This window comes from Podarcis cretensis, assembly GCF_951804945.1.
Source record: "Podarcis cretensis genome assembly, chromosome: 1".
Classification (NCBI taxonomy): Eukaryota; Metazoa; Chordata; class Lepidosauria; order Squamata; family Lacertidae; genus Podarcis; species Podarcis cretensis.
This window is the reverse complement of record NC_137170.1, coordinates 79,386,962-79,409,703: the sequence shown is the minus strand read 5'-3', so window position 1 is coordinate 79,409,703 and position 22,742 is coordinate 79,386,962. Positions and strand designations below refer to the sequence as shown.

Here is a 22,742-nt window from a genome sequence, read left to right as displayed (position 1 = left end):
CAGTCTTGACAGACTCTGGGGTTGTGCGCCCATCTCACTTAAGAGGCCAGGGGCCAGCGCTGTCCGGAGACACTTCCGGGTCACGTGGCCAGCGTGACGAAGCTGCTCTGGCAAGCCAGAGCCGCACACGGAAACGCCGTTTACCTTCCCGCTGGTAAGCGGTCCCTATTTATCTACTTGCACCCGGAGGTGCTTTCGAACTGCTAGGTTGGCAGGCGCTGGGACCGAGCAGCGGGAGCGCACCCCGCCGCAGGGATTCGAACCGCCGACCTTTCGATCGGCAAGCCCTAGGCGCTGAGGCTTTAACCCACAGCGCCACCTGCGTCCCACAGGCTTCGTATTATTTATTTTAATTCCGAAGTTACCCTAAATAATTCATGATACAGTATTCTAGGTGTGGGTGGGTGTGGCGCATGCTACAAGTGAGCCGCGATCAGGCCGTCGCAGGAGAAAAAGAAGGCGAGCACTCCACGAGCTACGCTGTCAGATCATCCACCACCTTCCACCACCTTTAACTACTTTTGAACGCTGTGAGCCTTCACGTGTCCCAGACGAAACCACAGAGAGAGAGAGAGCAGCCGCTTTTTCCATTCTCCGCCGCCGCCGCCTCCCCCTCCTGCGATTGGTTGCTTCCCTCTCCTCACGCGGCCTCCATTCGCTCGTCCTACGGTCAGCCGCTGCCCGCGATTGGCTGCAGACCTTGAAGCAATGCCGCCCGGTCTCTCGCTCTCCCGCCCGCGCTTCCCACTCGAGCCCTTCTGCGCAACTTCTTCCCGAGTTAGTTGGTTCTCTCTTCTCGAGGAGGCGGGCTGAAGAGAATGGGAGAAACCCGTTCGGCCGCGGCGCAGGCGCAGGCGCCTCTTCTTGACCCCGCCCCTGCCTGTAGCCCCCGCACGCAGAAGCCGCCTCGGGCGCCGCCTGTCACGCGCAGCCCTCGAGTGCCGCGAGAGAGGAAGGGCGGAAGAAGTGCGCGCGCCCCTTGCCAACGCTTCCGTCGAAGGGCGCACAATATATAAAGGGTCTCGCGAGGCGCAGGTGGACCATGTCGGTTTCCCCAGTGAAGAGGCAGAAGATGGAGTCGGCCTTGGAGCAGCTCAAGCAGCACACCACCGTGGTGGCTGACACAGGGGACTTCCACGGTGAGGGCGGCGAGAGGGAGGAGGGGGCGGCGCCGGCTGAGCCAGCGGGGTCTCTGAGGCTCCAAGCGCCGCGCTCCCGGCTGCTTCAGCAGCTTCCATGCCTCCGAGGAGCCGCGTGCGCGGCGATGGCCGTCGGTCCCGCGCAGACGCGCCGGGTCTCGCTCTGCTTCTTTGGCAGCTGGGTGCAAGAGTTCCGCCTCGGGTGCTGGGAAACCGGCTAATGGCGTCGGGCGGGAAGGGGAGACGCAGCTGAAGCAAATTGGATTAACGAGGCTTTCTTGGCCAAGCCGGCGGCGCTGCTTCCGTGGGGAGGAGGCAACAACGCCGGGCCGCTGCTTCTCAAAGGGTCGTGGAAAGGGCATAGGTTCAGCTGCTGCTTCCCTTTCGGGTTTGCTCCCTGCCTCCCATAGTCTGCCGCGTGCCTTCGATCATTTGTTTAGGAGCATATTAGTTGTTCGGTGGTTGCTGCCATAGCTGCCCAACCCGAGACGGCAGAGTCAAAGTTAGAGGTGGTGCGCGCGTGCTTGGATTTATTTCGGTTCTTGCAAACTTCATGCACATCAGAAATGGACTCGCTTACAGAAGGCTTGTACATGCGTTTAGTAGGTGCTGTTGCAGCTTTCAGATTGTTGGAAGCAGGCAATCCATAGACCCAGTTTAGCTCTTGAGCGTGGAGGAAGCAGTTGTTGAGCCAAGATCTTCATTTAATTTCTGCTAAACTGAATTATGTCGAAGAGCAATGCAGTATAACTAAAATATTTTTAAAAGTAGCCAAAGCTAGCAACATAGTAAAAGAGCCAATGATTTCAGTAGGACTACTGTTAAGAACAACTTGCTTGGATATAATCCTTTCTTCTCTAGTGGCGACACGCTGGGCCACAGTTTAATAATTACTTCCCTTTTTCGGGGAACACTCATAGCCAAGGTACACTGGGCACCAGCTCCAAGTCTAAAAGTTAAAGCCTGTTGCTTGAATTGAATCATGAAGTCAATGAATTGTAGGTAGTACTAGGATGCTGTGATGCAGGTTCTTGGTCCAGAACTCACTATGACCTTCTGGAAATCCCAACTCAGTTCTTGCCTGTTGTAATGAAGTATGCTGTTCATTAACAGAAAATATAGTTTCTGATAAAAATTGCTTCAGTAATGAAATAAGTTTTTTAATGAAGTTAATCTGAATGCATCCTATAACTGAAGGCAGAGTTGTATGCATTCCACCACTTGGCTGTATAGAAATTAGAACTGTTTGCCAAATGCAACATTTCTTGATTCAGAATTTAAATTGCTTAAATGCAGCCTTGCCTTTTTTATAGCAAGTAAGCACAGCCCAAAATAAAAGCTCTGCTAAACAGACAAGGTGTATTTTGTAAATAGTCTTATGAAAGACATTGAAATATTCTGCTACTGAACAGGTTACTGCATCCTTCTAATGATTACTGAGTTGGCAAATGCAGAAGGGAGAAAATCCTGAAAATTATGAATAAGAAATTTTGGGACAGGAGATTCCCTGTGTTGTAATTTGTTAAAGTTTCATTATAACGAATAAGAAACGTTTCACAATATATTTTCAAATTTGAAGCATTATGGAAAGGGAAGGAAGTGGCTTAAGGTGCAGAAACAAAACTAGACCTGCATTGCTACTGAATATGTAATAGTGTCAGGGATATTGAAATTAGCCTTGTCAAATAACTCACTTCCAAAATGGGCAGAATTGTGTATAGCCTCTTTCTGGTGAGGGTACCGTAACTTATTTGTCAATCACAGAAAACTAATTTTGTGCTTGAGGGCTGCTGTGTTCATCCAGTAAATGTTGCATAACATAGCTAAGAATGTCACAAAGGTTGATGGACATATTGCATTATTGTGATGCCTCTTGTGCAACTTTGGCGAGAAAACTGGCATGTCCTTAGGGTAATTTGGAGATGATTATCAGTGCAAAGGCATTTCAGATTACAATGACTCTCCTTCAGTTACACCCAGCTGTAGTTTCACATGTGAAACAACATCCTTCTAGTAAGTGTGTTGTTGCCTTCAGATTTTCAAAATGGTTTCACCAGTTTAAGGAACAGCTGCATACAGAGCATGTTACAGTTATCCATCCTTGAGCTTACCAGCATGTGGCCATAGCTGGTGCATCAGTCAAAAGTTGGTAAAAGGTTGCTGGCTTTGGGGGGCACTTGGGTCTCCATCAATGATGGTTCTACAAGCACCGTGAGACTATGCATCTACTTTTTTAGCGGAGTGCAACCCCATCCAGTCTGCCTGTTTCCTGCACCTGGAAGCCACCCAGCCATGGAATCTTTGTCTTGTAAGGATTCAGCTTCTAGTTACTGGCCCCCATCTAGCCAGGTATCGGTTCAGGACTTGTACATTCTTACCTGACTTGGGAGAGGAAGGGGGTGTCTTCGAAGTTGTGCTTTACATACTCTAGGAGACCCATCAAACTTCACATAGTTCTCTACTTTATTCATTAAAAGTAAACACTTGAGCTAGTATTTAGGAAATCTATAGACCATTTTTCTGTATACCGTTCCTTTCACATAGATGAACAACAATAAGAGGGTTGGGTAGAAGGTAAACTGTGATCCAGTAATGGACCAGTGGCAAAGTTTTAGCTGGGTTTCTTGTACTGTATAGAACTTTCTTTTGTAAACGGGTTGTAAGAATACACTCCTGCTTTATACATTCAAAATATTGTGGTAGCCCACAGGGATTCAATTACTATGTAGTGGCTTCACTGGCTTGGTTTACATGTTGTGCTGTGTCACATCATGGCTCAGGCCAAGTACATGAGTGTGTTGGATCCTGGAGAGGAACTTACAGCCACTTCACTCCTCTGGTCCTTTTTGCTGCTGGGTCAAGCTGTCCAAAGGTTGTCTTAGTGCAGTGGCTCATTTTGTGACTGGTGCTCCCAGCACATTCTCCAAATTCACAGTGTGCCCACTAGTCCAAAAAATGTGGGTGACCTCTGACTTAGTGTGATGGAAATCAGATCATTAACTGCACAAGACTGAAGTTGTTCCATATCTAAATTATAAGACCCTTCTGCTTTAAAATGGATTAGCTCTTCAAAAATCGAAGTTCAACTTTGCTTTGTTAATCTTGGGTGTTGTGCTGCATAACTATTGTCTGAAATAAAACTGAAATGCTACAAAGAGGTATGAATAGTGGGTGGAACATTGTTTACTTTAGCTTGCAATGAGTAAGCATTTTTGTTCCTTGATTTAAGGAGTTGGATCAAGCATTTAGATTCTACATTCACATGTCTGAGGGATTACATACTATAAAGTGCATACTAATATGCAGTATAAGCCAGAATTCTGGATTTGTGAGTGATAAAATATTACAGAAAATGGGAAATGGCATGCAGTATTAAGGTAGGGGAAGAGGAGATGAAGGAAGTAATACTTCCTCATTCTTCAAAAATAAGGAAGTTCATAAACTGAGTAGTTTGCATAACTTTGACTTCTTCATTGTTGGTCTTAATTTTGATTCTCAAGGATGTTCATATCCAAATGCTTAAGAGAAAAATATCTAAGCACTAGCCCAACTGCTTTCTCTATGTTCTGAACAAATGGTGATCATTAACAAAATTGTGCTAAAACTAATAATTCCATAGATGCCAGTTGGGAAGAATAGACCTAACCAAGTACTCTAGGTAATGAATGACACACATCTGATATACTGGCTGTATCTCTTACGTAAGTTAACTGGTCCTTGCTAGGGGGAGACAAGATGGTAGGGAAACAGTATAAACCTTCATTTTCTGTCCTTACGTTGGTTCCTATGTGGCGAATATGAAGTTCGTTATACCTGTGTGTAAATTGCATGAGTTCTGTGGGCAGGTAAGGTAAAAAGGATGGTTAAGTCCAGTCAAAGGCAACTATGGGGTGCAGAGCTCACCTCTCTTTCAAGCCAAGAGAGCCAGCGTTTGTCCACAGACAGCTTTCCGGGTCATGTGGCCAGCATGACTAAACAGCTACTGGTGCACGGAGGACCGTGACAGAAGCCAGAGTGCACAGAAATGCCATTCACCTTCCCGTTACAGTGGTACCTATTTATCTCCTTGCACTGGTGTGCTTTTGAACTGCTAGGCTGTCAGGAGCCGGGACAGAGCAATGGGAGCTCATCCCGTCACAGGTAATCCAATCAGCAAGCCCAAGAAGCTCAGCGGTTTAGACCACAGCGCCACCTGTTTCCTGTGGGCAGGACCACTGAAGGGATGGAGCAACAGAACTTTGTTCATTCCTCTTCCCTCTTTGTCCATCCTGTGCCTTTGACACACACCTCACTATTGTCTTTGATATTTTCAAGACCTATGCTAGCAGGGCTTTCCCTCTGCCTGGTGCAAGTATTTACACCAAAGTGAATTATTTACACCAGCTCAGCTGGGGCCTAGGGAGATACACCACATCCTAACTTATCCTAGCTGGTGTATTTGGGAGTCAGGGTTGTGCCTTTAGACTGGTATACCAAACTGTCCTGAACAAGGCATAGAATTTGAAGTCATGCTATGTTTTTTGTATGGAGAAGCATTCTGGCATATGATGCCCTAAAGGTAAAGGTAAAGGAACCCCTGCCCGTACGGGCCAGTCTTGACAGACTCTGGGGTTGTGCGCCCATCTCACTTAAGAGGCCAGGGGCCAGCGCTGTCCGGAGACACTTCCGGGTCACGTGGCCAGCGTGACATCGCTGCTCTGGCGAGCCAGAGCCGCACACAGAAACGCCGTTTACCTTCCCGCTGGTAAGCGGTCCCTATTTATCTACTTGCACCCGGAGGTGCTTTCGAACTGCTAGGTTGGCAGGCGCTGGGACCGAGCAGCGGGAGCGCACCCCGCCGCAGGGATTCGAACCGCCGACCTTTCGATCGGCAAGCCCTAGGCGCTGAGGCTTTAACCCACAGCGCCACCTGCGTCCCTTTTATGATGCCGTACCTGCAGTCTAAAAGTGGTACAGCTCATGTTTGCCATTTGAGAACTAAGCTTCCAATTCTTAGTCACTGTGGGGTTCAGTCACGCTTTGAACAGCAATCTGACTAATTGATTCCCAAACTTGGCATCTGCTTAATTGTTATTAACAAGATTATGCTTCTGGAATAGCAAATTAGCTAAGTTTATTCCACCCTATCCCATCTTTAAAACAAATTATTGTCATGCTAGCCAACCAGGTTTTTTTTCCTGACTGCTTTTGTCTCCCATAGCTATTGAGGAGTATAAGCCTCTGGATGCCACCACCAACCCTTCTTTGATACTTGCTGCAGCCCAGATGCCATCCTACCAGCAACTGGTGGAAGATGCTATTGCATATGGGAGGAAACTTGGCGGGTAAGTCCATTAGTATTCTGTCAAAGGGAACATGGTGGCTAAGTGTATTCATATTCAGACTTGGCAGCCATGACCCCTCATGATGGTACCATTGTGTATTTTCTTGTGGCCCTCCTGTATTGTAATTTAACGGCATGTCATCTCCCTCCAAGAAAAGGTTATGGCTATCAGAAACCAAGACTAAACCATAGTTCAAACAATTAGCCATTCCCAATTGAGCTGTGGCCATTTTTTGGGGGACATTATCATCACATAATCATTCTCTTCCCTGGATATTCATTATTCTCTCTTGTGATCGTTTATTTCCAGGTCAGAAGATGACCAAGTTAAAAATGCTTGTGACAAGCTTTTTATATTGTTTGGGGCAGAAATACTGAAGAGGATACCTGGCCGTGTGTCCACAGAAGTAGATGCAAGGTATGTGTCTCCTGAATTGCCTTCTAGGTCTCTGCCTTAAAATAAAGGAACCCGGCTGCTCATCAGTTCCTCAGCTGAGGCCCTCTTGTGTAATCAATCTTGGCATAATTCCTTGTTGGGACTAATGGGAGGAGGGCCGTCTCGGTAATCATGCCTAAGCTCTGGAGTTCTCGCTCATGCCTTCACCACCACCATGATCTTCTGCCGTGTGGTGAAGCTCTTGGAGGTGTTTTTTAAAGAAAGGCCTTTGTGAATAAGATGCTTGCCAGCCCTGTCCTAAGCTGTTTGTTATTTATGTTGGTGATCTTATTTATGTTATTACTTTTATAGAATATGTGTTTAATTTTTTGTTTTGCTTTTATTATGCTAGCCACTTTTATTTTTAGGAAAGCGGGGGTGTAATTTAATACATACATACATACATACATACTAGAATTAGTAGAAAGGTGCCTGCACACCATATTGCCATGAGTACACACATTGTAAAGATGTGCTCCTAACATGGGTATAAACAGCGAAATAGACATTGCCACATAAGGGTAAGTGCTGACTTGACAAATTATTCTGCTCAGTATTTTTGTGTTAAAAGTTCTGTTTAGCTGGACAGAGGAAATCCCAGAAAATTCAAAGAGGCACCATTTGTTTCTTTTTCCAAAATAACAAAACTTTTAACAAGAACCTGGTCACAAGTCCAGTTATGCGCTAAGGTCTCCTCTCCACATAAATACAAACCAATAGATTTGTAACACTTCAAGCTTAAACACATTAATGCCAAATGATTTTCTACCTACTACCCATGATTAATGGAGAAATACTATACAGTAAACTAAAAACAAAACAAAAAAACAAAGATGAATGCTTGCACATTTTTAAAAAATTCTTTGGTTTAAAGGTTGTCTTTTGACAAGGAAGGCATGGTGAAGAAGGCCAGACACTTCATAGATCTTTATAAAGAAGCAGGAATTAGTAAAGATCGCATCCTCATCAAGCTGTCATCAACATGGGAGGGCATTCAGGCTGCCAAGTAAGTTTGTACGTTATGTGTTAATGCAGTATAGATGCAATATAATCTAATACTAAGCAGTCACCTCTTATTTTCAGGTGCCTGCTCCTATCCAGACTGAAACACCTGTAATTCAGTTTCTGATATGAAACTAGATTGTCAGAGCTGGAGGTTGTTTTTTGTGGGGTAAATACTGACAAATCAAAAATTTCTAAAAGTTAGTAATTTGAAAATGTATATATGTAGTAAATTGTTTATTCCTTTTTTTCCAGCAGTATAATTATAGTTGGTGCGGGGAGCAATTCTCTTCTAAGGCTGTGTCTTTTAACAGGGTCCTTGAAGAGCAGCATGGGATCCACTGCAACTTGACCTTGCTGTTTTCCTTTGCTCAGGCTGTTGCCTGTGCAGAAGCAGGAGTCACCCTCATTTCTCCTTTTGTTGGGCGTATTCTGGATTGGCATGTAGCAAATACAGACAAGAAGACATACGAGCCATCAGAAGACCCAGGTAATTGATTGACTGTGACAAACATATTAAGATTTTAACACACTCAAGCCCAAATGCTTAGTTTTAAAAAACTAAGAAAGGTGTTTTTTTAAAGAGTTGAGGTCTGAGAGCTTCTTCAAGGTTAAGTAATTTTGCATAGTATTCTTTTTTTAAAAAAACCCAAAACCTACTCCATATTCTTTTATAGGTGTGAAAAGTGTCACTAAAATCTACCATTACTACAAAAAGTTTGGCTATAAAACTATTGTGATGGGAGCTTCATTTCGAAACACTGGAGAAATCAAAGCACTGACTGGTTGTGACTTTCTCACCATTTCACCAAAGCTTCTGGGAGAGCTCAGTAAAGATACCAGCAAGCTAACCCCGATGCTCAGTGTCAAAGATGGTAGGTTGTCTTCTTTTATATATTGTGTGTGATAGTCTTGCAAATTATTTTTACTAAGGATGATTAACTAGGGTGACAATCCAACAGTTTTTCATTACAATGTCCTTCATGTGTTTAAGGGTTGACTTCTACCTTAACAGGGTAAATCAGAACAAGAAGTGTATCTGAAGAAGTGTGCATGCACACAAAAGCTCATACCAAGAACTAACTTAGTTGGTCTTTAAGGTGCTACTGGAAGGAATTTTTTTATTTTGTTTTGACTATGGCAGACAAACACGGCTACCTATCTGTAACTAGGGTAAATCAGTTAAGGTATTCCTTATCACCGTATATTTCTTTGAAGCATTTAAGGGGCTGTGGCTCCATGTAGACTCCGGCATCAGAGGGATTGTAATCTAATAGATTTAGGGACACGGGTGGTGGTGTGGGTAAAACCTCAGCGCCTAGGACTTGCCGATCGTCAGGTCGGCGTCTCGAATCCCTGCGGCGGGGTGCGCTCCTGTTGCTCGGTCCCAGTGCCTGCCAACCTAGCAGTTTGAAAGCACCCCCGGGTGCAAGTAGATAAATAGGGACCGCTTACTAGTGGGAAGGTAAACGGCGTTCCGTGTGCTGTGCTGGCTCGCCAGATGCAGCTTGTCACGCTGGCCACGTGACCCGGAAGTGTCTTCGGACAGCACTGGCCCCCGGCCTCTTAAGCACAATGGGGGCGCAACCCCAGAGTCGGACACGACTGGCCCGTACGGGCAGGGGTACCTTTACCTTTACCTTTAATCTAATAGACCCCAGAGCTCACATGGAGAATGTGGGGTTTTTTGTAATCTTTTATTCTAAACTTTCTCCTGTTGAACAAGTGTATTCTCTGGATAAGAGCAGATGGGAGTTGGAGTAAATATATCTAAAGGCTCTGGCCTTGTGTGTAACTATTAGAGAAGCACTGTTGTCAACTCATCTTTTTGATAATCAAATATCCAAAATAGTTTTTAGATCAGCATGTTTGCTCTTGTACCTAGGTTGCTGAACCTACTGTGGAGCTTAAAGTACAACACTATTATTATTATTATTATTATTAATTTTATTTTTTTCTATATTGTACTTCATCTGAGGATCACAGGGTAGTTTGCAATATAAAAACACAAAAATGCATACCATGAACTCTGTACAGCTGGTTGATTTCTGTAAGAGTTCAGAATAAACATTGCTGTGGGTGCTGTGCAAAGTTGAGCAGCAGCAATTGCTGTCTTAGCATTTAGTGATTTTGTGAAAAGGACTCCGCACCCATTAAGAGCTGTTCTATCCAAATAGCCTGCTAGATTTCTAAGATTCAGTAGCTTTGTGCATTCTTCATTTCAGCTCAAGCATCTGACCTGAAGAAGATCCATCTGGATGAGAAGACATTCCGTTGGCTCCATAATGAGGACCAAATGGCTGTGGAGAAGTTGTCTGATGGAATCAGAAAGTTTGCTGCTGATGCAGTTAAATTGGAGCAGATGATAAAGGTAACATTATTTAAAAGGGTTTTATCTTCTTACAGTCTGCTATACATTAGGTCATATAAGAATGTGGCTTATTTGCAGCTTCTGTTTCAGTTTCATTTCTAACTGTTCACCAATGGAGAAGATTAAAACATGATAATTCCATAAGACTAACTGGATATTAGAGATTAGCATTATTGTTTAGAACTGTCAATATCCATATAGAATACTGAATTTAAACAGTGCTTTATTTATATAAAGCAGTGTAAAATGTTGATAAAATCAGTATTAAATGGACGAGATCTATTAAAGCCTAATCCATACTGTTTTTCAATTATACAAGTTGAAAACTGACACATTTTCTGGACGTTTCATATGCTTTGTCTTCTGTTAAATGCTTGAATTTTTTCTTCTCTTAGGAACGAATGTTCAATGCTGCAAATGGAAAGTAGGCATGCCAAACTTCTTGGAAGATGTATGGCTGTACAAGCTGCATATGAATGGATTTTCTGTATTCCAGGCTTTTTATATGATTTTGCAAACTTAACATATTCTCAGTGTGTTTGGCACTTTTGTATATCAAAATTGATACTGCTGTGGGGGGAGTTGCAGATGACTAAAGGACCAATTGACTGGAAGGGTTTCCCTTCAAAATGATGGTGGTAGTGGTAATAATAAAATTATTGTGGTACAACAATGCTTTCACGTATTTGTACTAAGTAATAGGTATGATGTTTCATTCCTACTTCGTAGAAAGGATAAGTTGATCTTGCCAACACTTACCATAATGCAGGAAGTGTGTTGAAGAAGTCTCATCAAAATAGCTGAAGACTTTATTCCTATGGATGGAGTCATAGCACTAAGCAAGATGTTTGTTTCCTTACATACAATTATGATTACTAACCTAGCTGTACCAAATGAACTTGAATAAGCAATGATTAAGGATCTCCAATTATGGTTTGAAGTGAGACTTGCAAACCGTAATTGTAATCATGATTTGATGTCTGAATTGATGAGAATTTGATCTCTTAAGGAATGCAGCACTTAGGTACGTAGCTGTAGTGTAAACTTCATGTTTGGAAATCCAAATGGTGGCTGGGTGTAGTGCCAGAATATTGTATGACTACAAATCTGCCCTGTAGTCCTATACATGGTTTACAATACCTAAGCCAGCCTTAACAGGTAAATTAAAATTAATTTCACAAAAAACATGGCCAAGCTGCTACTAGCAGCTAAGAAGAGCATTTGTCTAATCATTTTGTGAAACAGCTATATTACGTGTTACCAGCCTTTGCCAATTTGAAGCCTTCTAGATGTTGCCTATTACAATTCTGATCAGCTACAGGCAAAAGTCCTTACACTACAAACTTTTAAGAGGGTGAAATTATATTTACTGAGTCCAACTTCAACAGCTTCTCTAACTTCTGTGGTCATAAAAAAATGGACTTGTACAATCATGGGTGGTACAAAAAAACTAAATAAAATTATCTTTAAAAGCATTAAGCGAACCAACCAGCACACATACCACAGCCACAAGACCAAATGCCTTTCCATTCAATTGTTGTATTTCCACTTTATAAGAATCTTAATGGTCTTTGCCTTTAAAAAAAAAGTTGAGGTGACATTATCTAGAATAATTTTTGTAGCTTACTGAACTGAAGCTTATTTTAACTTTCAGGTAATCTCAATACAGCAGTCTTTTTAGCACCTGCCATCAAACTCAAAACTCCTAGGTGAAAGTGTAACAAATACTTTATTTTGTATTGTTAGTTTACAGTTGTGGCAATTAACGATAACATAATACCATATAGTCCTGCACAAGGATGAGGATTTGGACACATGGATAACTAACAAAGTAATAGCTTCAAAAATATCTAATTCAGGTGTTCAGCTGTTGACAGAGCTGCAAACCATGGTTTTTCATGTTAATTTTCAACCAGGCTTTTAAGAATCTGTATTAACACAAGATGGAACAATGTTTTTCAAAAAAGCAGGAAAACATAGTTCAATTAAGGTTTTTACCACATGATTTACAGTCCCCATCCTTACAAATGTGCAGTATTCTCCTTTCCATTTCTCAAAGTAGAAGACTTCTTCTGTATTCATCCCATTTACAAAGAGCACCATCATTTTCTGCTGAATGAAAGTAGAACATAATAGATCACTGTAAACAGCTCACATCTAAACTACAGTAATAATTTGCTAGAAAAAAACCAAGCAGCTAAGTATCAGATATCTGCTTCATCTACTTATCCATAATTGTGACCAGGTTATTTTAAAAAATGAAACTACGTACTGCTACCCCATTAGCCTTTAATATAGATTCATTTTTTCTTTGAAGAAAAAGATTGAGTTTGGCTAGCTGTAACCAAATAAAATTTTAATTCTTAATATAAAACTAGTCTCCCCCTCTCAGACATACACACATTAGCTAGAATACTCCAGAACTGAAGGACTATGTCGGCAGTGACACAAAATTTTACTGAAACTCCCCCCACCTTTTCTTACCTGCCATTGCAAAGAAAAATAAGGTTCTGGACAGCTGCAACTGTAGAATTTTCATTCTGTCCAGTGACAAGATGTCTGTCCAATACAACATGCACTGCATCTGCTTTGCTGGCTATATTGGGAGAAAATATTCATGTCTTAATTTACATACTACAACCTCCATTTCTCTGACACTTAAGAAAAACTATACACAAGTCTTTACTGCTGTTTATCAATTTAATTTCATCTTCCTAATAAGTTGATTTGTTGTTGTTTTTTCAATCTCTTGCAAACCATTTTTATTGTCCTTTGTGACTTGTAAAACCCAAGCAATTATAGGGATATCTATAACATTGGCCAGGCTCAGATTATGATTTAGATTATTGCATGTGAGCCACAGTGACTCTTGTGCTTGTCTTCCCCTCTCCTTAGTGTTTGAAACAAATAGAATGAAATTTTCCTATTAATCTTTTAAAATATTGCACAATTGTGTGCAAGAGCATGCTGAGGGTATATAAGAACACAGTGGATCTTAACTTCTGCCTGCAACAACATTAAGGACCACTAGAGGGCTCTCCAGCAGGGCATTCAGATTCCACTCATGAACAAGCTTGACTTCATTTCTGAGATGGTCAGTGGCAAAGACTGAACTCTCCAAGGTTGGGAGATTTACTGTGGAATGCTGGGCTGTTATAACTTCCATGTTGCTGAATGTTTTAATGAGAAATCTTGAGAAGCACTTTCTAACTTCCACTTTTAAGGTCTTACATCTGCATTAGATTTTGCATTAATACAGTACAGCCCAAGCATTTCTTGATCACATTTACTTAATCAACTACTGATTAAAAACCTGTGGGAACAGAGCCTTAAATGACATACCGCTATAGATAGCTCCAGAATCTTTTGCAAAGTCCTCAAAGATAATAGGCAAACTGGCAAAACTAGGCAGTCTTATTAGTTCATACACACAGGGCTGGAAGATACAAGAAAAGAAATATGTCACAAAACACGTAGAGGAAGATACTGTTTTCAGTGGGCTACCCAACATCTTGACTAGATTCTTGCAAAAATACAGGACTAGGTTGACCTTGGTTTGATCCAGACAAGCAGTTCCTAACCAAGACTCACGATCAAACCACACAAAACACATTAGTGGGTCACAGGACTTAATTTTAAATGGAGGGGAGAAGAAACAAGGCTGAAGTGAGCCTATCCCTGCAATAATTCATAACACTCCTTTTATACTTGAGCATAAAATAAAGTTATTTCAGTAAACATGCACCTTTCTATCCCACTGCTGGCATGTCAACAGAAAATTTAAGTACATGGTTTCCCTCACAGTTAGTAGTTAAAACTACAAAATGCATATGGCTATGTTTGTATTGATTATACTGTGATCTTATTGAGATTATTTTTCTAAATTGCTTTGAGGAGTCTTTTGGCTATTTTTTTTTTTAAGTAAATAAATACAACTTTATCAGTCATTTCACCTTGCAGTGACCCTGAATTAAACGCCAGTAAATATGTGCTTAGCTTCACTTAAAACAGACTACTATAAAAGGCTTGGAGCAGATCTGTGGTTGTAATCTGGGAAGCCCAAGGGGAAATCCACATATAAAATGAAGACAAAGGCTACTTCTTACGGGACTCATCAGAACAGAAACTTGAGTTTTAGAAGAGTGATATATGAAAAGTCGTGATTTGCTTAAACATACTGCACCTACACCTGTTAAGCTGTATTCCTGAAATACCCAGGATTTGTCCTCATTTGTGGCACAGCATAAGGCGGCAGCTCCATGTCCAACAGCACATATGGGTTCTACAAAGAAAAACAGCTTCATCTAAAAATCCCTATTCAGAAAAATTACAACTGCTTCCCCCCCCCCCCCAGAAGTTCAGTTATGCTACAAAATATTCTTCCCATCTAACTGACTTCAGGTATTTCTGTGATGCAGTCCAACTCCTATTAGCCCCAGCCAGCATGACCAATGAACAGAGATGTTGGAACTATAATCACAACAATATTTCGAGGGCCACAGGTTCTCCAAATCTGAACCACTCAGAATGACAGAGATTTGACTGATAGCAAACATTGCTGGGGGGAGGGGCTGTGTAAAAAAGAAGTGGAAAGAAGTTCAGTGTTGGTATTTGTAGATTAAGCGATGCACATCCACAATGTTAGGTTCTAAACTGGCTACAATTGTTCTTATGTTACTGAACTGAGTTTGCACTAGTTTGCTACCTTATCCACATTATCAAAATTTTCCTTAAGGCCTCCTGGATGTTCACCCCTACCAGAAAGAGAGATCTTAATTAGTCTTAGCAGTTTATATGCTTCCCAGTCTAAGATGCACAAAGTGTACAGAATAAAGCTAAATCCCCAAGGAGGTTTACTTACTGTTTTCAGAGCTGAAATGCTGCAATATTCTAGCTAAGTAACCACTGTTTGCCAGATCCACCATGGCACCAGGACAGTCTGGAATCAACAAAGCATGGTATCTGGCACCTAGGGAGGAAGAAGCAGCAAAGAAGCTTATGACACTTGCAAGCTCTGTTTATTTCAAAACCAGCTAAAGGTTTATCAAGGTTGACAGGCTGGCAGAGATGACTCCATGTGTTAGCGGGTACACCCCAAAATATTTCATGCAACCCCATTCACTCCCCCAGCTTGTAGTCACTAAAGTCCTATAATGTGCAAATTAAATCCTTGCTCTCCTAATAATGGCCTTTGCCTTCCCCTTCATTCCCCCAAACTAGTATTCCTGGAGTTGGCACTACAGGAACAGTGCCTTTCTACAAATACATGTATGACCCCTCTCCCATATTCATTGCCCCCAGTGACCTGGCTCTTACTTTACCTGCTCCAACGGCAGGTGTGATTTTGAAGGTGTGAAGAGTTGTTCCACCTTTTCCCTGTTCTGCCCATCAAGGGGATTACCATACCTGGAATGAGGGGTAGAGCCATTACTCCAAACCAACCACAGCCTCCAGGGTGCAACAAGGTGCAAGGGGACAGCTTTGGAAACAACCCTGCAGCTGACTTCAGAAGAATAGTTGCTGCTCTCCTTCCCCACTGTGTCCCTTCCATAGGCAGCTTTGTTCCCACAGCAACACTATCTCTAAGTGCACGCAGGAATGATTCTTCATTATAGGGTAATTGGAAGGGGCCTGTTCAAGAAAACATTGGAATGGGCTCTATTGACCACACTCCGAAACTATTAAGAGCAGGCTAGATTCCCTTTCGCCCCAATGTTTTCTGTTTTGAGCTCACACTGAAACAGGACAGAATGTCTGAAAACTGCTCATGGTCATGTTTGCGTCTGAAAACTACAGACAAACCAATTGCCCATCAAATAAAAATGAGAGGCAACATTATGGAGGGGGCTGCCTTACGAGGATTTATGCTCCTATTTCAGGTCTTGTTCCTCCCCAAAGTGATCTGGTAGGTCACTGGCAGGAAAATGTCAATTCAGATGCAATGGGAAACCATGGTGAGCCTTGGGTTTAAGGCACCCTCCCATCACCATTTCCTTTGCAACCATGGTGCAAAAATATTTTAAACCACAGTTCCCTCAGGGAGCTGAACAATGTTTGTTCAAGCTATAGTTTGAAAACAAGCCAGGATCCCAAACCACTCCTTGATCCTGGTTTGTTATCACAAGTTACAGTTGAAATAAACCATAGTTCGCCAAGCTTAGATATCACAGGAAACTGCTGTCAGTTTAAAAGTGAAAGTGCTACCTTTCCATTTCCTCTTGGATGCAAAGGAGTGGAGGAAGGAATGTGTGAGCCAAAGATCTGCCATGGTTTACTGTCGTAGAAGGAAACCATAAAGGTAAAGGTAAAGGTACCCCTGCCTGTACGGGCCAGTAGTGTCCGACTCTGGGGTTGTGCGCCCATCTCGTTTAAGAGGCCAGGGGCCAGCGCTGTCTGAAGACACTTCCGGGTCACGTGGTCAGCGTGACAAAGCTGCATCTGGCGAGCCAGCGCAGCACAAGGAAACACCGTTTACCTTCCCGCTAGTAAGCGGTCCCTATTTATCTACTTGCACCCGGTGGCGCTTTCGAACTGCTACGTTGGCAGGCGCTGGGACCGAGCAACGGGAGCGCACCCCGCCGCGGGGATTCAAACCGCCAACCTGACGATCGGCAAGTCCTAGGCGCTGAGGTTTTACCCACAGTGCCACCCGCGTCCCTAGAAGGAAACCATAGTTCCCTATCATATCTGAATGCTCTCTGTCACAGATACAAGAGAGGTCTTGAGATTGTGGCAAACAGAAAAAAAACCTTTCTTTCTAAATCATTGCTAAAAATGCAAAAGAAACAGTAATAGCATCATTCTCAGCACATGCTCAACAATCACATTTAAAATCAACGAGTGCTTAAGTTTGACAGAGTTGGCAGCAAGGAACACTATACTGTGTAGATAAGAACAGTTTGTGCACAGAGAACAGACCCTGCCTGAGTTGCAAGTTAAAAGATACCTCACCATCAGTTGATTCCAGCTTGGCAGGATTTGCGTAAGATTTCATTCGGAAGTCCTGGATCCAACGCATGTTTGCTTCATTAACACCAGTGAAATCAATTGACTTTCCCTAGCAGAATCATTGTTCAAAGCTCAATTAATGAAAATATGTGAGGAAAGACTAGTTAAATGCAAGAGTTTATACATGGCAAGACTTGATAAGCGCACCCATTTTTTTAAGACATACCATTTATTGGTGATTGACTGAAATAAGATAGACAATTCATATGCAAACAAGTGGTTCTGATTTTGTAAAACATGCACAAAGCTACACATATGAACAGCACTGCAGCTCAAACCTATGCCTCTCCCTTTCCCAAATAACACAGCCTAAAACTAATAGTTTCCGCTTAAAAGACCTATATTTACTGCCCTGTCTCTTTCCAAAGTCAGAGTCTGATGTAGAATCTGATGGTGGAAAGACACCCCCCCCCCTTTCAGGTAGGGAGAGGAGAGAGCAGGCTAGGGCTCTCAGGTAAGATAACAGTACAGGGATGGAGAACTTCAGTGCAAAAGCCACATTTCTACCTGAGCTACCTTCTGGAGGCTGCATGCCAGTGGAGTGCAAGGCCAGAGGCAAAAGTGGGCAGATCAACTAAAAAGAATATTAGCTTTGTGCAGTAGGCTAGTTTCTACACACACTCTTGTATTCATGGGCATCTGCAGGAATTTATTAGGGAGAACATGAGTAAAACACTCAAAGCAGGAAGTACGGTAGGCTAATTTTGTACAAAAAGTGAGGATAAAAGTACCTGTACTTTTTGTCTCAACACACACACACACACACACACACACACACACACACACACACACACCATGGATGCCCATGCCTCTGTCCAGATAAGCAAGAAACATTTTCAGATTTGAAGGACATATTCCAGTTAGGCAAGACACTCAAAGAGGGCGCAAAGCAAGTCTATGAAGGAGTATGACCTGGGGAGAGTCCCAATGGCCTCCTGGGGAGCCACATTTGGCTCTTGAAAGTAAGGCTCCAATTTCTGTAGCAGAGGATGAAAATTACTTCCTGCTACAAAGAAAAAAGAATCAGCAGCCAAGGACTGTTTGTGCATTCTTCCCTCATGTCACAAGGCAATATACCCGGCAGCAGAACACCATGCATTTTTGGAACCTAATGCACTTCCACCCAGCCCCCCTCTGTCTACAAAGCAGGGCCACCTCTTTATTCTTTAAGTTTTTGTGTGGAATGTATCTTTGGAGCCCAATCCCTTCACCCAATCCTCCCACCGACACATGTGATTTTGAGGTATGAGCTGCTTGCTCTGCGATGCAGCTCCCTCAACAATTGTTTCAGAGACAAAAAAATGATCTTCACTGGTCGAGGAATAAACCTCATGGATTTTTGCAAGTTCTGTTTGTTTTAAATGAGCCTAACACTACTGTCTGAAATTTACTGCAACAATATCCACGGTTAAGTATTAACATTTTTTACCTACCCCTGGAGTAGCAACCTGTAGATTAAAAGCAGAGCTTGCCAGGGTAAAAGAGTGAAGGAAGGAATCTGCAGATACCCCTGGAGAACAGGAATAAAAAAAAAAATGCATATTTCATTTGTTTTCAAGTGAACATTTTTCACAGTACTAATCTACTATTTCTGGTGATCATTTTTCTCCTATAAGGAGCATTTTAATAATACACAACATTCATAATAGTATTGAAAAAGACAACCAGCTTAGGATGCTGGTAGCTGCCCCAAATAGACAAGCAATTACATCAACATCTAATCAGTTTTACAACTCCAGGAGAGAAGAATTGTGACAAACTATTTCATGCAGCAGGAGAGCTATGCAATAAGAAAAAGCCACATCATAAAAGTAAAAAAAGGGGAAGCAGAGCTCCAGGCAGGGAGCATTATTAAGTAGGTTGCATCCACACCATACATTCAAAGTATCCCTAAACCACTTTAACAGACACAGAGAACTCCAGTCTCTTATGGTGGCTGACTTTACAGAGGAACTTCAATCCCCAGAATCTTTTAACAAACTGCAGTTCCCAGGATCCTCCCTGAGTGTTTAAGGTGGCATAAGAGCATTTTCAATGTATGGTGTGGTGTGTAAGGGGCAATCTCAACAAGCCAGCTTCAAGCACAATTCGTACAATATGAGTAAGGATTTCAGGCTCCTATCGGAGACTATGAGTACCAGAATGAGAGTATGGCAGGTGTTCCGGATTGTTACAATACAAAAAAAAAAAAAGGGATTGTCATGTTTGCTTGTGCAGGAAGGCAGGCCCGGCCTCCCCTCTCCTGTTTAGGGTTGCAGTTTTATTTTATTTTAAATTGTTTATTTTGCCGGGGCTCCTACAACTCTTACGGGACGGACAAGAACAATGATGATAACAATAGAGAAATGACAAGGTGACCTCGCCCCGCCCTGCAGAAATGGGAATGCCGCTGGCGTGGGTTGGCTCCCCGCAGCCTCCCTCGGGCGCCTCCATCCCGCCACCCCCGGGTCCTCCGAGCAGAAGCCCCGCGCAGCTCCGTCTCCGCCTCAGGGCGAGCCGAGGAGATTCAAAAGCTCGGAGGGGCGCCCGCCCGAGCTCGCTCTGCCCGCCTCTCACCTGCTGCGGCCGCGCTGGCCGCGAGGAGGCACGTCGGCTTGCTGAGCCTCTCCGACATGGCGGCGGCGGCGGCGGCGGCGTCCGCGGAGCCTCCCCGCGGGAAAGAGGAAGCAGGCGGCGGTCGCCTTCTCATGCGCTCCCGGGCCGGCGGAGGTGGGGAAGCCCAGCAGCGCCTGGAATGCAAGCAGAGAGGCCTATCCCCGCTCGGCTACGCCAGGCTGCGCTTGCGCAGGCGCCATGATGCGCGCGGGCCCTGTGAGGCGGCCGCAGCTGAGGGAGACGGGCCAGAGTCAGGTGGGGCGTCACTGCGGGGCAGGGCGGTTCCTCCCTCCGCCAGAGCGGGGAAGCGGGTGCGATGCCTTGAAGGCGGCGGCGGCGGCGGCGGCGGCAGCAGCAGCAAGGGTGGATCCCTCCAGCGCCCGAAACAAAGCAGGCGGAGTCGGAGCAGACGCAGGGCTGGGAGGAGGAAGGGTTAGGCAGCCTCTAAATAGCCACAAGCACCAGCTGCAGAGGCCTTTTCTGCATTGGCTCCCCCAGGGAGACTTACCTGGAAACAGAAAGTTCAGCTATATGGACCTTTGACTTGATCCAGCAGGACCTTTATTTACCTTTTTAATGAGAGATCAGGAACAGAATTGAGAAGCAGCACATTGACTATTACTGTCTGCTTAACTAATCATTTAAAAGCAGAATTTATGTATGAGGTTAATTTCATACCAAGTCTTTTTCTGACTCGCATGGGACAACTTCTCTGGAGCAGGAAACACGTTCTATTGATTCCTTTTATTGATTTGTTCTCAAATTCAAAGGCATAGAAAAAATGATCATCTGCTTGCCTGCTCATAGAAGCTTTCAAAAACATGTGCACTGTCTTCTTAGCATCCAAAGACTCCGTTGGTGGAATACATGGGATTCTGTGTCATCATCAAACTGGTCCAAACTACATGGAGAATAGGCTCAACAAGAATTGTATTATTTGTACCCCACCCATCTGACTGGGTTGCCCCAGCCACAAGATAGGTTTGGGGTGCCAAATGCATTCAAGATTAGTGCAGTAAAGTACCAGTTGCAGACAGGAGCCAAGTATCTGCAGGAGCGCCTCCTCCAATACCAATTGATTCAGTACCTGAGACTGGGAGGCAAAGACAAGGTTCTGCTTGTGATCTTTACAAGGCTTTGTTGCCCAGGAATGTGTAACAGTCTCCATTGTGGTGCTCCTCTGCCTTTGGAATGCCCTCTCCCTGGACTTACATTTGGCTTCCTCCTTTTTTATATTCAGACACCAGTTGAAGACATTTTTGTTTACCCTCCCTTTACAGAATAATATTTTGTTGGTTTTAATAACTCACAGCTGAAATCGATCTGTGTTTTAATTAGTTATCATTTGTTGATAAATCTTGTTTTATCTCTTATCATACATTACCCTGAGCTCCTTTTGAAGGAGGGGGGGTTCATAAATGCAATAAATAAATAATCAATTGAATACACATTTTGTAATAAAAAGCTTGTTAATAATTAGTCTCAAGGTGCTATCAGACATATTTCTCTTTATCACAAAAGATTAGCTTGGCTTTTATATTTATTTGTTTATATATTGATTAATTACTATTCTACACAATATGAAGTTAGCCATCAGATTACTGCAGTGAACAAGTTATAGCTTAGCTTGCATGGGTTGCCTAGTAAGAGAAAATAGGACTAGCAAGGAAAAAAATAGTGTCTATAAATGCTGTCACTTTTTCTTTAGAGAACCAGGAACTAAGCATTCTTTCAGGAAGGATTTTGCCTGTTGATCCTAAAAAGTACAAAGGGGAGAAACTAGAGACTGACTAACTTCATGTGAGGTAATGACATAACACCAGTTTGTGTGTTTTCATTTGCAGAGAATATTCATTTTAGCTCACAAAGTATATTATGTATGTCAATAATCTCCCGACACTCCACCGATTGTAGGGGGTTGAATTCTTTGAAGAAGCTGAAACCATCTGAACATTAGGCAGAGAGTTTGGCTCATTTCACAGAAGCAGGGATGCCACCTTGAATAAAATGGAGGGGGAGGTAAGCCCTCCCCAAATAATTGATCACAAGATGCAGAGCACACACACCATTTGAATGACAATGCCCATCAACTTGGGGGAGGGCAGTCCCCTCAAATATTTTATTGGTGGGCCCAAGGTCCCTTTGAGTTTGCTCCAAGGCACAGAATACATATTGGTAGTGCTCAGCACCCTCCTGCAACTAGAGAAAACACCTACATATAACCCGAAACAAAACAAAAAAAACACAGATTGAAAAAAGCAGACCATATCCCTCCCCGCAAAAGAAACCTGGCAACCCCCTCCAACCAAATGAAGAGCAACATTTTTATTAGCAGGGGCAAGAGGCCTTGGAGGGGAAAGGGCCCATGTCTGCCAAGTTGGGGACCTCAGTGTTAGAGCAAAGTGATACACATTGAAAGAAAAAGAATCATGTATGCCGAGGGTAGACAACCTGGCACCCTTCAGATGTTTGTGAATTCACAGCTCCCATAAGCCCTAGCCAATGTGGGCAGTGTCAGGTATAATGGAAAACAAGTGTGATCCTGAAGCAAACATTTTGAATCCCTCTTGCAGGCAACATGAGAAAATAGAGAAAGCACATGCAGAAGAGACTCATTATAAAGCTTTCATTTAAATTCCTGCAGCCTTGGAGTTAGAATAGCATAGTTGTGCTCTAAATAAACTCTGGAAATGTATTACCAGCAGAGATGTTCAGAATATTGCTCTAGGTAGTTCGCAACCCACCCTTCTTATTGCTCTGATTTCCAGAAACTAACGAAGAATAGACAAATACGTTCCTACGGTTCTAGTCTGAACAGGCTGCAATAAATTTTGTATTATTCACCAAATTCCTCATGTTAAGGCTCCT

General features: G+C 43.2%; 2 protein-coding genes across 3 annotated transcripts; one reads left to right on the top strand and one right to left on the bottom strand.

The window, feature by feature from the left end:
* The first annotated feature begins 928 nt into the window (after window positions 1-928).
* On the top strand, window positions 929-10,944 carry TALDO1 (transaldolase 1). Its single transcript, XM_079991476.1, has 8 exons — window positions 929-1,139; window positions 6,340-6,463; window positions 6,773-6,880; window positions 7,773-7,904; window positions 8,215-8,390; window positions 8,578-8,775; window positions 10,126-10,271; window positions 10,667-10,944. The coding sequence occupies exons 1-8, from the start codon at window positions 1,043-1,045 to the stop codon at window positions 10,697-10,699; spliced, it is 1,014 nt and encodes a 337-aa protein (XP_079847602.1). The 5' UTR covers window positions 929-1,042; the 3' UTR covers window positions 10,700-10,944.
* Window positions 10,945-11,981: 1,037 nt separating this feature from the next.
* Window positions 11,982-20,206, bottom strand: GATD1 (glutamine amidotransferase class 1 domain containing 1). Of its 2 annotated transcripts, none has more exons than XM_079991480.1 (8): window positions 19,836-20,206; window positions 18,713-18,789; window positions 17,223-17,328; window positions 15,133-15,240; window positions 14,459-14,553; window positions 13,614-13,707; window positions 12,756-12,867; window positions 11,982-12,380 (listed from the first exon to the last, which is right to left on the bottom strand). In XM_079991480.1, exons 1-8 carry the CDS (start codon window positions 19,966-19,968, stop codon window positions 12,374-12,376), a joined length of 732 nt encoding a protein of 243 aa, XP_079847606.1. In that variant the 5' UTR covers window positions 19,969-20,206; the 3' UTR covers window positions 11,982-12,373. The 2 variants fall into 2 exon arrangements, with proteins under 2 accessions (XP_079847606.1, XP_079847605.1); XM_079991479.1 differs by having other exon boundaries at window positions 11,982-12,383; window positions 19,836-20,205.
* Window positions 20,207-22,742: the final 2,536 nt, after the last annotated feature.

Excerpts from the sequence above, each read along its gene's own strand:
- GATD1 (XM_079991479.1), bottom strand. The coding sequence starts at position 19,968 with ATGAGAAGGCGACCGCCGCCTGCTTCCTCTTTCCCGCGGGGAGGCTCC. Across the intron at positions 15,241-17,222 it reads CAAGCTGGAATCAACTGATG|GTGCCAGATACCATGCTTTG; the intron begins GTGAGGTATCTT and ends CTTCCTCCCTAG. Across the intron at positions 12,868-13,613 it reads TTCTGGAGCTATCTATAGCG|CCAGCAAAGCAGATGCAGTG; the intron begins GTATGTCATTTA and ends CTCCCAATATAG.
- TALDO1 (XM_079991476.1), top strand. The coding sequence starts at position 1,043 with ATGTCGGTTTCCCCAGTGAAGAGGCAGAAGATGGAGTCGGCCTTGGAG. Across the intron at positions 8,391-8,577 it reads CGAGCCATCAGAAGACCCAG|GTGTGAAAAGTGTCACTAAA; the intron begins GTAATTGATTGA and ends ATTCTTTTATAG. Across the intron at positions 8,776-10,125 it reads GATGCTCAGTGTCAAAGATG|CTCAAGCATCTGACCTGAAG; the intron begins GTAGGTTGTCTT and ends TCTTCATTTCAG.